Source organism: Erpetoichthys calabaricus, chromosome 10, assembly GCF_900747795.2.
Source record: "Erpetoichthys calabaricus chromosome 10, fErpCal1.3, whole genome shotgun sequence".
Classification (NCBI taxonomy): domain Eukaryota; kingdom Metazoa; phylum Chordata; class Cladistia; order Polypteriformes; family Polypteridae; genus Erpetoichthys; species Erpetoichthys calabaricus.
Window position 1 is genome coordinate 113,719,080 of NC_041403.2, and position 16,207 is coordinate 113,735,286.

Genomic DNA, 16,207 nt, shown 5'->3' on the forward strand with positions numbered 1-16,207 from the left:
AGTAACATTGTTCCTGACACAATAGACTTCTATGGGGACTAATGCTGAACAAACAAGAAATATATCAAAATGTTCATGAAATAAAATCTGTTTACTAATGTTGTCTAATCCAGATATCCAGACATATCCTCACAATGCCTCAAGCACATGCATGTTTCCTAAAATATTAAATAAACCACTTCTGAAAAATCCTTTTTGTGAATGGCTGGAGAGCCATATCAAACTTTTGAATTGAAGACCTACCTCTACCTCCAGTCATTTATCATTAAGCCACAATGCCTCATTTCCAGGTTTTTCAACAGTAGTTTGTGAAACTGTACTGTTAAATTGACCTTCTGCTTGTTGAACCACTTTGGATATGTTTTCGCTTGACCTTGTTTCCTAATTTTTCACCTCTCTGCCATGTTGATTTGATGTGAAGCACTATGATAGCCAATGAATGAGCTGATACTGGGCACGATTGACCGGTGAATTATTGGGAATGTGAGTTTTCAATTCAAATGAATATTCTGGTTTGAGAGTGCATCCCAGCTGTTCACAAGATCATTTTTTTGAAAGACCACAAAGAACATTCAAATTTCAAAACAGTCAATATTAATCACTGTGCCACCCAATTTATTTGTTGATTTTATTTAATTGTTAAAGTAAAATTAAATTTAAGTGGAAATTTAAATGTGTATTAATTATAAATACATAGATCTATGTATCAAAAAATCCAAATTACTCTTCAGTGTTTTTATTTAACTGCTTTAATGAGGTAAGGCTGTGGAAGAACTGCTACTTGCACAGCTGGACAGTCTGTTAGACAACAACATAGGTGCCAGTCTAGGGTGTCGTCATCAGAAAGAAGCTGTTCATTGAGGTGTGTGCTCCAGAAACCTCAGACTGCACTATGGGTACCGAACTTCACCAACTACTTGTATATACTGTAAATTCAGAGGAGAGGAAGTTCTTTCAGTGATAGACAAGTCTTGAAATAGCAAGGCAATACCATTGACTCTTAATGGCCTGAACTTGAATATTTAAGGTTTATTTTTAAAATGGATTTAATATTTAGTTACCACATTTATTAAAATCTGCTTTTGCCAGTTTAGAAAAACTTAAATTAATGTTGTTTTTTTAATTGCAGACTGTTACAAAGCTAGTTTATTCATTTGCTTCTTCTGTCTTTGCAGTATATTGCCAGGCTGTTGAAATTGTCACAAAAGTTACTACTCTGTACTCTAATTTTAACTTAATTCTGAGGATCAGTGTTCACATTAATAGATTTGAAATGGAATTAAACCATTAATTACATTGCATTCTTAACTTTTACTTTCAATGTGGAATTTAACAACATAACTGTACACCAATTCTTCAGTATCTGCAATCACTGTCTCCAAAAATGCTTGTTATATTTACATTCAAAGTTCAATATCTACCTGCGATTGACTAACCCTGTCCAAGGTTTGCTCCTGCCTTGTGCCCTATGCTAGCTGTATATCAAGGTTGTACAACTCCGGTCCTGCTGGGCTGCAGTGGCTGCAGGTTTTCATTCTAACCATCTTCTTAATTAGTGAACCATTTTCGCTGCTGATTAACTTGTTTTACTTTAGTTTTAATTGACGTGACTCAGACCCCTTAGTTGTTTCTTTTTCCTTAATGAGCATCCTTGTAATGAGACACAAAACAAGCCACCACACGACCAGCTAACCTGAAAATAAAGAAAGGTGAAGGTCTCGCTCATGTTGGTCAGCTCAGGTCACCAAAACATCTTGACGGTGGTCTTAGAAAAAACAGAAAATCAACAGTCTGCTGTGGCATAATGAGAGCAGCAACAAGTCATGATATTCAATAAGAGCTTTAATTAACAGCAAGAATTGGCTTCTCATTAAGAAACTGGTTGGAGTGAAATTGGCTGGAATTTCACATCCCAATTTAGCTGGTCATCTGTTGGCTCGTTTCACATCTCATTTCTGTTTGGCTACCATTTAATGAAGAAACAAATCAATTCAGAGGACTGAATCCTTAAAAACAAGGCTATTGAAATGAAGGGAAAAGAAGTTAATTAGCAGTGAGAACTGGTCACTAATTAGGAAAAGAGTTAGAATGAAAACCTGCAGCCACTGTAGCCCAACAGGACCAGAGTTGGAAACCCCTGCTGTATATAATTTTAATCAATATTTTTAATCAATACATGATATAATTTTACAATTTAATACAAGTATATACTTATATGAAATTTTAACAATTAATTATTAAACATAAGGATAAGAGTTGAATGTAACTAAAAGATTAATAAAATGTTGTTTTAGGCCTCGGCAGATGAGGCTTTTGCCTTAAGTTAGAGGAGCCAACAAGATAGTTGCTAAAGTTAAAATGAAGTAGATGAGTAACAAACACCCCTCTAGAAAGCGGGAATAAACTAATGGGAAAACCCAAACACCCCTTCTTTGAAGCGGAGCTAAAATCAATAGGAGAGTCTGCAGATCACCCCTATTGATGTATTAGATGAGATAATGTAACAGAAAAGAATGAAAGCAGATGAATTGTTTTATTGAGTGCTCATTCTATGAAATGAAACATTTGTGCATATCTATGTGCAAATAAAAAATTATTTTGCCTTTTCATCTGGTCTCCTTGAATGACTTCTTTGAAAACAGAGGAATGTTTTTTCCACAACAGCTGGTATAGGCTCCAGGATCCCTGCAACCCTGTTTTGTAATAAGCACTTCAGAAAATGACTGACTGACTGTTGTAATGGACGTCTGGGACCCTTGGCTAGCTGGGACGCCAGAACAATAGAAAGAGAAACAATACAAGGGGGCGCCTGGACAGTTCCTAAACCTTAGACTGCAGCACTTCGTCCAAAGGTAAAAAGCAAGTGTGCAGCACCAAATACTTTACGTTATTCACTTCTCCAGATTAGGTGAAGAGCCCACCACTGGCAATGAGGCCAGTGTAATGCAAGTGCTGTTGTATGTTGGACATTTTAGGGGATAGCTTGGAGGAGCCACTATTCTATGAGGCTACATCTGCAGGAGATACCAGCTGATACAGCATCTCGCACTCAGGGTAACTGAACTAGAGATGGAGTTGGCTGATCTGCGTTGTAGTTGCCAATTGATGGACCTGGCCCAGGTGTCCTTTAGACAGATAGTGTGCACCTTTAAGATGACGTGGGAGGAGATTCCAGATCAGACAGGCAAAGATATGTGGGTCACGGTTACACGGCTCAAGGTAAAGGGTGCACATTGGCCAGGGTCATCGACCCCAGAATTTGAAGTGTCAAACCATTTTGAGGTCCTTGCAGAGCTGGATGGTGTCTTTGAAGATTCTTAGGTGGTAGGCAGACATGAGGAGTCCCAACTGGGCACCTCAAAATCTGTTCCCAAAGAGATAGTGATAGTTGGAGATTCAGTCATTGGGAGGATTGAAGCACAGGTTTGCTCCAGGGACAGAGAGTCTTGCAAGGTGTGTTGCCTTTTGGGTGCACAGGTGGCAGACCTCCTTGGAAGGGTTGATAGGCTCTTGGCCAGAGTGGGGGTGGATCCATTTGTCATTGTCCATGTTGAGACAAATGACATATATAAAGGTTGTCTGTTAGTTCTGTGATCCAAATTTAAAGAGTAAGGTGCCAGGCTGTGGAGCAGAACTGACAAGGTAGTCTTCTCTGAAGTTCTGCCTGTACCATGTGCCAGTACAAATAAGATTGAGGAGATTAGAAGGCTTAACGAGTGGTTCAAATCTTGGTGTAGGGTAGAACAGTGTAGGCTTACGGGGCATTGGGACTCCTTTTGGAACTGATGGGACCTGTTCTGCTGCAACTGGTTACATCTAAACCAGAGGAGGGGTCCCAATGTGTTGGAGAGGAGTATGAGTAGGTTAGTCAAGTATTGTTTAAACTAGGGTGTGGGGGACAGGGAGTTTAGGACAGGCCAGGTTTAGAACTGTACATGAAGGAACAAACAATACTGCAAAAATAAAAATGCATAGTAATGTAAATTGTAACCCAAAATTTAAATGCAAAAGTAAAATGAGTAACACGTTAAACATAGCTTGCCTTAATGCTAGAAGTATCAAAAATAAAATGAGTTACAGTTGTATGTAGCGGAGCATCCTGTAATTATGATATTATAGCAATAACAGAAACCTGGCTAAATAACAAAGATGGGGATGAGTATAACGCAATTGTTAGGAAGGATAGACAGAACAGAAAAGGAAGTGGAGTTGCTGTTTATGGTGAACAAAATTTAAATGCTAGTCCTCTTCAGTTGGACAATGAGCCCCATCTTAGTCAGGACATGTGGCTTAGTCTGGAAAGCATTAGGGAAAGAGGCCTGATTTTAGGAGTGTGTTATAGACGGTCATTGCAGACAATAATTTCAATGGATATCTTTTTTAAATTAAAAAAGGCAAGTTTAAAGGGCAATATTACAGTCATGAGGGACTTTAACTACTCGAATATTGACTGGGTTAACCTTGCAAATAGCGGGCACAAGAACAGGAGATTTTAGAAGTAATCAGTGACTGTTTGTGAAAGCACCAACACAGGGTGAAGCCTGTCTAAGTTTAGCATTTTGTAATTATCAAGATAGAATTGAGGATGTAGAGGTCATTGGACCACTAGCATCAAGTGACCGTAATATAATATAGTTCTCTGTGTTTTGGAAGAGTGTGGTTGCAAAGACTAAAACTGTTAAGTTTAAGTTTGGTAAGGCAAATATTGTGCAGATACATCAAAATCTTAGGAGGATAGACTGGGTTAAGCTTTTAAGTACAGAGACAGTCAAGGAACAGGTTATTAGCAGTGACTAATTAATATCCAAGCTTGATTAAAACTAGGAATTTCTTGAAGTGAATGCCTGTGGCCAGTGTATTTGAGGACCCAGGGCCAAAGGCACGCAAACAATAGATTTGGGCAGCCTGCTCCAGAAGACTTGTCACTTCACTTCCTTTATACCTGCTCTTATCTCCGGATCCAAACAATCTGTAAAAAGCCAATAAGGTAAGCCACCATGTGTCTGATTCAGTGATGCTAGTAAAAGTAACGTGGATAAGGTCATTCACATTTTCTCCATCTGATTATCAGCAGGGCCTTGCCAGCTCTTTTTTTAACCCTGTCAGTCACTATTTTTTCACTGACAGATCCCATTACTCTTACACCACCTCACTTGATATGGAGGAATAAGAATGTGCAAAGTGTAAAACAGAACATTGAAATGGTGTTAACTGGCCACAAACTAGGGCCTGAGAACTATGTCACCTCCATGGAACTCAATAATAATTAAATCCGCCCCAAAGCAGTCTGCTTCATTTATTATATGTGCCAAATCTATCTAAACCAATCATTTAGACAAAACACATAATGTACATCGGCCTGGCATTATTAGGCACCTGCTCCACACCATTGTTCTCTGCACTATACAGAAAGTGTATTTTTACATTCAGGGAGAGTATAAAATAAACCAATAAATAGGGAACATTCCTCAGAAGTAATAATCAAAAGCTAATTAAACATCTGCAATATACATATTTTTAAAATGTATACATTAATTAGTTGATGACTCTAAACTGTACTAGTTTGAGTGATAGTGGGAATATATGAAAGTGTGTCCTGTGACACAGTGGTGGCCCCTCCGGGACTGGCTAAAGCTTTGCTACCAGGACTGCTGGAAAAGACTCTGACTGTCTGAGGCCCTGAAATGGACTAAGCAGGTATGAAAAATGAATGGATATTCGAACATTAAACTAATTAAACAGAGGACGCCAGATTCTTTTATTAATATTTTTTATCTGTGGAACCGGCCATGGCACTGTGAGAGTGATATGCAAGTTCTGCCAAAATTAAGTGGTTTGTGTTATGTAGAGAATTACAAATCCGACCCCAAAGTCCATACAACTCCCCACCCCCCCACAAACACACACGCGTGCGCGCATGCTCCACCCCCTTATGGATTAAGTGGCGGCTGATTCAGTTGTGAAGCGCTTCATAACTCCCAGCAGGATTTGTTCTGGCAGGAAGATGGAATAAATTATTAAAACAGTGATGGCGAGATATAGAGGACAGAAAGTAGAAGGGCCTGACTTCAAATGCCCAAAACGCATTTTTCATACGGAGGCAATGACATAAGTTAACCTACTTAACATGTGCTTAAAATTAGTAATTGTTGCATCAGATGACCACAAAAATATATAATAAATTATTAGATAAACACTAAGCAAGACTGACCATAGCGCATCTGCACAGAGTATGTGCTACTCCACGTCGCTTTAAGTTTCCTTTTCGTGGGCTGCACAGTAACATAGCGGTTGGTAAGACTTGCACACCTCGACACAAAATGAAGCCAGTTGCCGATGCCACATAACCGCTGAAGAGGTGCTTCTGGAGCTCGTTCTGCTTTAAACCATCAGGGACGGTGCAAACTTTCGAACGCGCAAGGCGAGAGACGCTGGAGAGGAGGGGGTGCGCCTCCCATTCCGAACGGGAGTGCGCACCAGGCGCTCACCTGCGATGGAGTCCCACAGCGCCGGCAGAACCTGAGCAGACGGGGCTATGGGAGAGACGGCAGCCGGCAAAGCTCCGGGAAGTGCGCTCGTCCTCACCTGGGGTGAGTGTCTTTTCACTTGGCACTTCGTTTGCTTCTGGACACTTAAGAAGGCAGTCGCTGTGCCTTCGCTGTCTTTGTGTCGCTCTTCGATGTAAAACCGACAATTAGATGACATGTTTATGATTCCGTTAGAAGATTAAATGTAAGGCGACGTTTTTCGTTTTTGTAATAACTCTCTGAACGCACACTAGAAGTACATGAGCTGTTTTTCATAAATATAGTAAAACACGCAGCCAACATGGAATGCAATTCGTGCAATTAGGGTATAGACACAGCGGATATTCAGACAGCGGGCTCCCTAGATCGTGTTTTATTTTTTATTTAACCCGCTTTCAGACTCTTCCTTTTAGAGGTTGCGAGCAAGGGCCTGCAGTCTGCAGAAAGTCGGTCCCAATTCAGTTCGCGTTATTTGGTATCGAGTTGCCCTCCTCGAGGTAGCAGAGAAATGTCATCTGTAAAGCGGCGTCTGTAACAAGTAGCTGTCATTTTTTAGAAGAATTTTTTAAATTGTTATAATTATTCTTTGGAATAGAGGCGATTGTATCGAGTTAGGAAAGCTGATTTTGACAATATAGGGAGCATAATAACAAGGTGAATCTATATTTTCTGAGAAAACAGTATGTTAAAAACAAACAAACAGCATGTTAAAAACAACTGAATATTCAGCCTCAGCCACAAGAGCTGGCGAAATAAAATACACTTTAAAGAAAAGTCAACACTTAGGATAAAATCATGGATAATAAGAATTTATCATTTTCCACAAAAAGCACTTTTGAGGTAGTTATTGGTACTGATTAGTTTGGTACACTTAATGCCTTTCCTTTGCTAAATTAATTTTAATAAATGATGAAATACAACTTCCAATTATTCTTGCGAATGGACAGAGTGATACAGTTTTCATTTCCACATGACATCTCGGAGCTTTGGTATGTGATGTTGAGAATCCTATGGGGCAAGATTTGAGAATGTACAGGTATTTATTTTTAAACAGTTGTTTTATAAATACCGTTTTTTAATTTTCTCTGACGCACTTGGATGATTATTGCTTATTTAATAATAATAATAATCATGTTGTTTTTGTTTGGAGTTATATATATTAGAATTGTCAGAACCTAAATGACATCGGATCCTGTGAATAGCTCATAATAACGACTAGTAACATGAATAATGTTTTTATTGGCAAGATAATTAACAGGAACACAAATTTTTAGAGCTCTAACAGTGCCCTTTGAAATTTATTTTATGTCGATTTGTATTTCCAGGTATTTCCATTTGTTTGGTTTACTGTAGTACAGAGCTCTTCTAAGAGTCCCACATATAGACCGTGAATGGTAACAATGACGGAGCAAATGTCGGTCAGAGTTAACAAGACCGTCGAGTGTTGTCATTTGCTGACACTGCAAACCTTATGAGCGCAAAGTTACTATTCTGCTATTTTTATACTAATGTTTAGAATTTGTGAAGCATTAGGATTAATTTGTTCATCTTCGAAAACAGGCACATTCTGATCTTTGCACTTCATTCTAGAGGCTGATATTTCAGCTTATCTTATTCCTTTAGTCTTTGAAAACAGTATAATTATTGGAATAGTTGTCTGAATGATGAAGTAGAAGTCTGCTATACTATTATTGCTACTGCTACTAATCAAATTATTATCAATTGTGACAAATTATAATCACCTCGGGACGTTTTAGCAGTGTCTTTGAGGTGGGAAGTCTCTTAACATTGTCTAATGTCAGCAAGATTAATTCCTTAAACGTTTTAAAGAGTCAGATATTTTAATAATAATCCCTATAATAAATTAATTCCTGCTGCCATAAGAATTTGTATATAGAGTGTTTTGTCCCTTCAGTTTTATTGAAATTAAATTATAGACAAGTTTCATTTCAATTAAATCCAGCCAGTGATGTAAAGCAGACCGATGCTTTGACGACCGAGACACTGGAGTGAGTGTGTGTGTCTTTCTCAGGAGAGAGTGTTGCACCGTCTTTATAGGCAGAAGGTCTCCGTGATCCGTCTCTTGTATGAGCCATCTGTCCAAGTGATTTGGAGGAGGTGCTTCCCTCATATTATGTTATAGTTTCTTTTTATACTATACGATTGTGTGAAATTATATTTATTTTTCACTTTCGTTGTGATTTTTTTTGGTCACATGTTCTCGAATGACCGTTATATATAACATTAATTAATTAATTAGTTAAAGATTTCTGCCTGGGGGTCTTAGGATGATTTTTCGCATTGCTTCCATGTGTAAGATATGGGGGTGTCCAAACGAGCGTCTTGTGTCAGCATTAGAGAGTCAGCTGGAGCTTATACCTGGCATAACCCACTGAGACAGTGAAAGAAAAATTATTTGGAATATTTATAGATAAATAAAACAACGTTCAGGTTGTTTGAATTTACAGTGCATTCCAGAAGGCATGCGAATAATCTCAATCATACAATATTAAGAAGATAACGAATGAGTCCTTAGCAATATGTCCCGATTCAACCAAAAAAAAAAAATCGCAGAAAACGGGCGGACCGGGGCATTTGGGGTTAGGAATGGCTGGTAGGATGCATTCCTCTGCCATACTTTGATTGGTTTAACAATTTCATGAAGGCGCCGATGAACAACGACGACGTGCCTCATATATATATATATATGGACAAACTAGAGCTTGACTTAAAATGGGCGATTTTCAAGATCTGCATGACCACAGGAATGGTTATTTACTTTATTACCACGCTATTTATTCTAAGCGAATTGAATTAAATTGCACGCCAATCCTTCCTTATTGCGGAGATGTACTGTTCTATATTTTTTGTGTGAGTGAGTGTCCTCTGCAATGGGCGGCATTGTGTAAATAATAACTAAACTTCTTAAAATTGTAAAAAAAAAATCCTTTGATTTAAAACTAAACACAGACTGTAAATATAACTTTTATAATATGTTTCGGGGGGGGGGGGGGGGGGGGGGGGGGTGTGTGAAGTAAAAGAGGACGATGACCTTTATTTTACATTTACTGCAAATGTTTCAATAAGCGAACAGTTCCTTATCCCCGATCCCGGTTGCTTTTTACCTCGCGCGCTTATTTCCATTTAATTAAAAACGAGACTGTGATCAAAATTCTGGTGAATGTTCACACACTGAGTGCTGTGCTCGTGAGTCGACTGAACGAGTTTTGAACTTCGTCAGAGAAAAAAATCTGTTGTCGGTAATAAAATATCGCTTCCTTAGTTTTACGACGAGTCATGTTTCCCAAATTTTCAGTAAAGTTTAATGTCACGAGATTACCTTGATGACATCGGGTTCCAATAAGTGGTGGCAGCTCACCATCGGACACACTCAATTGAAAGTCGCTGGTAAACCCAACCTGCATTTCTTTTGCACTTGATAGAGCAAAAATGATTAGCTGATGTCTGCACGCTAATTGCTTTTTTGCGATTGGAATTTAATAATTTCCTGTCATATTCTATTTTGTTTTCCAAACCATATAGTGGCGACTACTGCTAAAATACACAGGCCTCCCCGTGTTCTGAAACCTATTTTGATATTAGAACCTCGTATATTTCATTTAAAACGTCTGTTTTGTGTTCTGCGCCCATTTTCGTCCTTGAATCTAAGGGGCATTGATGAGCTGTTTTGAGTTACATAGATATGCTTCTTGGGTTCCAGCTGTGGTGAAAGACGAAGAAACTTTGATGTGGAAAGTGAAGGAGTAGCGAATGGGTGATTGCGAACGTACGCCTCCTGGTAGGAGCGCTACCGTGGCTCGCCTCCACAAGACTGCGGGGGTCGCACTCTACTGGTAACGACAGCTGTAAAACATCCATGATTAACCCCCAGTGTGTTTCTCCCAACAGCTGAGCCACAGATAACGCTATGATTTATTTTATCAGGCAAAAGATGTATAACCTCCAATGGAAAGTCGTCAGACTGACAGATCTCCGTTCCCTTCTGCTGTATCTGGCAGCTCATCCAGATCCCCAGGGCATACTCGTGCTTTTTTGCATTCGTTTCTAAAATACATTACAACAAACTATACTAATTTTCATGTTCTTTTTTATGTCTTACTTCTAATTAGAAAGGCATCTGAGATTAATCATATTTTCTTAAAACTGGAAAGTGCCCAGCTCTTTATGTATATATTTATATACAGTATATATAAATATACATAAATACACATATATATGGTTGAAAATAGTTTTACTGTCAAATAATGCAAAGAGTACATGACACGTGTTTTACCCTAACTCTGGGCTCATCAGGAAAACACATTCACTGCACCCCCTCTCGGGAATCGAACCTCGGCGCTAGAGGCGAAGCCCCTAACGTTGCGCCACGGCTTGTGGTTCATTCATTTGACAGCATATACATTGGGGTAATTACATTCATGGCATTCGTAGTCTGAATCACAATCTGATTGTATGGGTGGTTACAGTAAAACTATTTTCAACCATTCTATGATCTGCTTCTCGCAATTGAAAGAGGGCACCGTGGCGGATGTTAGCCGACTTGCTGACCAACCACAAGCGTTACCTGATAGGTAACCACCCATACAATCAGATTGTGATTCAGACTATGAATGACATGAATGTAATTACCCCGATCTACATGCGGTCAAATGAACGAACTACACACCGTGGTGCAACATTTGGGGCTTTGCCTTTTAGCGCTGACGGCCTAGGTTCGATTCCCGAGAGGGGGATCCAGACTCCAGACTCTGGAATGACCTACCGAAATTAATCAGGTCAGCTGACTCCATGAATTCTTTTAAAAAATAACTCAAAACTCATCTGTTCAGGAAGGCTTTTAGCTCTACTTGACTTTATTACCCTTCTCTCAGTTTACCTCTATGTCAAGATGCTCATGTAACCTGTTTGTGTGTGTGTGATAGACCACCAATGATGTTGTCTGTTTTCTTTTTTTCTGAACTCACTTTCGTAATCTTCTTTACTTATTTATCTGGTTTGTACAATGCTATATACTGTATACCCTGCCGTTCTTTATTATATTCTGTAAGTGCCTTGAGCATGGGAAAGGCGCTATATAAATAAAATGTATTATTATTATACAATCAGATTGTGATTCAGACTACGAATGCCATATATATATATATATATATATATATATATATATATATATATATATATATACAGTATAGATATATATATAATTGTGATATAGGCGCTTTATTGGTGACGACCCGACACAGACTGACACCAGAGGTGCACAATAAACACAAAAAGATTTATTTTTTTCTTCAGCCGTGGGGCATGTCTTCCCCGTGTCCCACTGGCCCTAACACAGTCCCAAAAATAACCCAAAGTAAATCACACCCCAAATCACACTCTTCTCTTCCTCCATTCCTTCCAGGGCAACTTCATCCTCCTCCTCACGACTCTGGGGCCTTGAGTAGTGGCTGCAGGCTCCCTTTATAGCCCACCTAGAAGTGCTTCAGGTGGTAATTAACCTACTGTAAATTAGACTGCACTTCCGGGTTTAGCTGTGTTGCCGCCCACACGGGCTCAGAAAGCCTTGCAGCTCCCCGTGGCAGTGGTCATAGAGCCCAACCAGGATGAGCACCGGTGTTGCATATTACTGGCCCCGATGTAACCCAGGAGGACTTCCACCAAGTGTTCCAGGGGTCATGGCGTGCATCCCATGGCTGCAGAAGGGGCCAGCCGGGCATGGGTCCTGGCTGTCTGCCACAATATATATATTATATATATATACACACATACACATATATGAAGGACATTCAAAAAGTCTATGCACTTTCGTATTTTCACGAAGGCAGGAGTAGTAATTGGGAATTGAAAAGTTGGTACGACGCAAGGAAAATTACATTGCAAAGGAAGGTGACTATGTAGAAAAGTGGTGTAATGTTTTTGTAACTCTTAATAAACAGAGAAAAAAAAAGTGCGTAAACGTTTTGAACTTCCCTCCTATATATAAACCAGCCACAGAGGATGCACAAATCAGCGAGTTTCTTTGTGCCGGTCACAAGCCCAGATAAATGGGGAGGGTTATGTCAGGAATGGCATCCAGTGTAAATTTTGCCATATTCACTATGCAGAAAACAGTAGAGATTTCCATACTGGAAATGGCCACTACGAGTACTGCTATAGCCAACAGAGCTACTGTTGGCCAAGGAAGCAGAAGAGAAGAGGGGGAAGGTGTGTCCAGAGGTAGGGGGAGAAGAGGACGGTAAAAAGAGTAGAAGTGAGGGCTTTGAATGTTGGCAGTATGACTTGCAAAGGGAGAGAGTGAACTGATATAATGGAGAGAAGGAAGATTGATATATTTTGCATGCAAGAGACCAGATGGAAGGAGATTATTGGAGGATGGCTCAAATTGTTCTGCCATGGCATGGATGGGAGGAGAAACGGGGTAGGGGTTATCTTGAAGGAACAGTATGTCAAGAGTGTTTTGAAGGTGAAAAGAGCGTCAGACAGAGTGATGATTATGAAGCTGGAAATTGAAGGTGTGATGATGAATGTTGTTAGTGCATATGCACCGCAAGTTGGGTGATCGATGGATGAGAAAAAAGATTTCTGGAATGAGTTGGAAGAAGTGGTGGAGTGGTGATTGGAGCAGATTTTATTGGACATGCTGGTGAAGGGAACAGAGGAGACAAGGAGGTGATGGGTAGGTAATGTACATCAAGGCTTAGCATACATACTGTTGTTAGAAGAACTGCCTTCTTTGCAGTTGCATGCTTTTTGATTTATTATAGTAATAATTTTGAATGGCTTTTACTAAGGTCTGTTTTATTACTGGCCCTAGTTCTCACAGATGATGGATATATTTTCAGATTGCTTATGGATTGATTGATGTCAGAATATGGCTGACACAGGGAAGTTCCAATATGGACTAAAAGAACACTTTATATATACTGTATGCTTATTTCTATTTTCATATTGCATGTCTTTTTCATACTTTGTATTTATGTTGAATGTATTTTAGTTATACTTGTTATTATTGTTTAGTGTTTTGGTGTCAAAGATGTAAATGAGCTTAAAAATCATGATTACTGTTTTCTCTATTCTACTTTCAATTACAGTATTTCAAAATTCTGCTGTTCCATTCTATGACAATGTTTTTTTTTTCTGTTTGTAGCAATGGCATTTTCTAGCACCCTAGAATATACTGCTCAAAAAAATTAAAGGAACACCTGGCAAACACTTCTGATCTCATTGGGAAAGAAAATCATCCTGGATATCTATACTGATATGGACTAGGTAATGTGTTAGGAATGAAAGGATGCCACATTGTTTGATGGAAATGGAAATTATCAACCTACAGAGGGTTTAATTCAAAGACACCCCAAAAAACAGTGAAAAAATCGTGCGACAGGCAGGCTAGTCCATTTTGCCGAAATTTAATTGCAGCAACTCCAAATCGTACTCTGTAGTTTGCATGGCCCCCATGTGCTTGTATGCATGCCTGACAACGTCAGGGCATGCTTCTAATGAGGCGACAGATGGTATCCTGGGGGATCTCCTCCCGGATCTGTACCAGTGCATCACTGAGCTCCTGCACAGTCTGAAGTGCAACCTGGCGGCGTTGGATGGACCGAAACATAATGCCCCAGAGGTGTTCTATTGGATTTAGGTCAGGCGAGCGTGGGGGCCAGTCAATGGTATCAATTCCTTCATCCTCCAGGAACTGCCTACATACTCTCGACCACATGAAGCTGGGCATTGTTGTGCACCAAGAGGAACTCAGGACCCACTGCACCAGCATAGGGTCTGACAATGGGTCCAAGAATTTCATCCTAATACCTAATGGCAGTCAAGATGCCATTGTCTAGCCTGTAGAGGTCTGTGTGTCCCTCCATGGATATGCCTCCCCAGACCATCACTGACTCACCACCAAACAAGTCGTGCTGAACGATGTTAGGCAGCATAACGTTCTCCATGGCTTCTCCAGACCCTTTTCATGTCTGTCACATGTGCTCAGGGTGAACCTGCTCTCATATGAGAAAAGCAAAGGGCACCAGTGTTGGACCTACTAATTCTGGTGTTCTACGGTAAATGCCAATCGAGCTCCACGGTGCCAGGTAGTGAGCACAGGGCCCAGTAGAGGACATCAGGCCACCTTCATGAAGTCTGTTTCTGATTGTTTGGTCAGAGACATTCACACCAGTGGCCTGCTGGAGGTCATTTTTTAGGGCTCTGGCAGTGCTCATCCTGTTCCTTCTGGCCCAAAGGAGCAGATACCAGTCCTGCTGATGGGTTAAAGACCTTCTACGGGCCTGTCCAGCTCTCCTAGAGTAACTGCCTGTCTCCTGGAACCTCCTCCATGCCCTTGAGTCTGTTCTGGGAGACATAGTAAACCTTCTGGTAATGGCACGTATTGATGTGCCATCCTGGAGAAGTTGGACTACTTATGGAAGCTCTGTAGGGTCCAGGTATCACCTCACACTACCAGTAGTGACACTGACCGTAGCCAAATGCAAACTAGTGAAAAAACAGTCAGAAAAGATGAGGAGGTAAAAATGTCAGTGGCATCCACCTGTTAAACCAGTCCTGCTTTGGGGGTCGTTTCATTGTTGTCCCTCTAGTGCAGCTGTTGTTAATTTCATTAACACCAAAGTAGCTGAAACTGATTAACAAGCCCCTCTGCTACTTAACTGACCAGATCAATATCCCAGACGTTTCACTATACTCTGATTAAAAAGTGTTCCTTTAATTTCTTTGAGCAGTTTATATTTACTGATCATCATGCCTAAGATTGGCAATGTGTTGCATGTTCATTAGTAAACCACTCACATATTTTAATTACCACTTTATCTACATTTAAGATTAAACTATAAACATGCCAATAGTCTAAACATCCATCCATCCATTTTCCAACCCGCTGAATCCGAACACAGGGTCACGCTGGAGCCAATCCCAGCCAAAACAGGGCACAAGGCAGGAACCAATCCCAGGCAGGGTGCCAACCCACCGTAGGACACACACCCACACACCAAGCACACACTAGGGCCAATTTAGAATCGCCAATCCACCTAACCTGCATGTCTTTGGACTGTGGGAGGAAACCCACGCAAACACAGGGAGAACATGCAAACTCCACGCAGGGAGGACCCGGGAAGCGAACTCAGGTCCCCAGATCTCCCAACTGCGAGGCAGCAGTGCTACCCACTGCACCACCGTGCCACCTAGTCTAAACATTGTCATTCAAAACCATCGTTTTGCCATGTTGGTAACAGATGTCTCTTACTTCTTTGATTTCTGTAGTTGTTGTTCCAATAAACATAGTAACATTGTATATTTCAATGATCTGTTTTAGAAATTCCAACCAAACTGTTTGCAAAGTTTTCACATTTATATATCAATACAAGCAAAAATTATAAACTTATCATCCTTAAATTTCTAAACATTTAGTTTTTTTGAAGTATTTAACTCATTGCTTGTTATACCTCGTAAATAGAAGAACCAGGGGGCTATCTAGGCTTCGGCTCAGGGTACTTTTAGTCTTATATTAGTGATGTGCTGCAACCTTATAGCAATAACGGTGACAGAAATACACTCTCCATCAGGCATCAGGAGTGGGCTGTGGCTAATTGAAGGTAGCTTGATAATTGCGCTGCATAGAAAGTTTGAATAGGAAGACCACAGGTAGT

The 16,207-nt window shown here is 40.1% G+C and overlaps 1 protein-coding gene across 3 annotated transcripts in view; it reads left to right on the forward strand.

The window, feature by feature from the left end:
• Window positions 1-5,953: 5,953 nt before the first annotated feature.
• LOC127529410 (neuritin-like) overlaps window positions 5,954-16,207 on the forward strand; it is a 40,217-nt gene continuing 29,963 nt past the window's right edge. Inside the window, exon 1 of one of the 3 annotated variants that reach the window (XM_051932852.1) lies at window positions 5,954-6,590. In XM_051932852.1, the coding sequence (XP_051788812.1) occupies window positions 6,536-6,590 (55 nt within the window). In that variant the 5' untranslated portion in view covers window positions 5,954-6,535. The remainder of the gene's footprint in view (window positions 6,591-16,207) is intronic. The other 2 variants (XR_007936093.1, XR_007936092.1) reach the window with 2 other exon arrangements.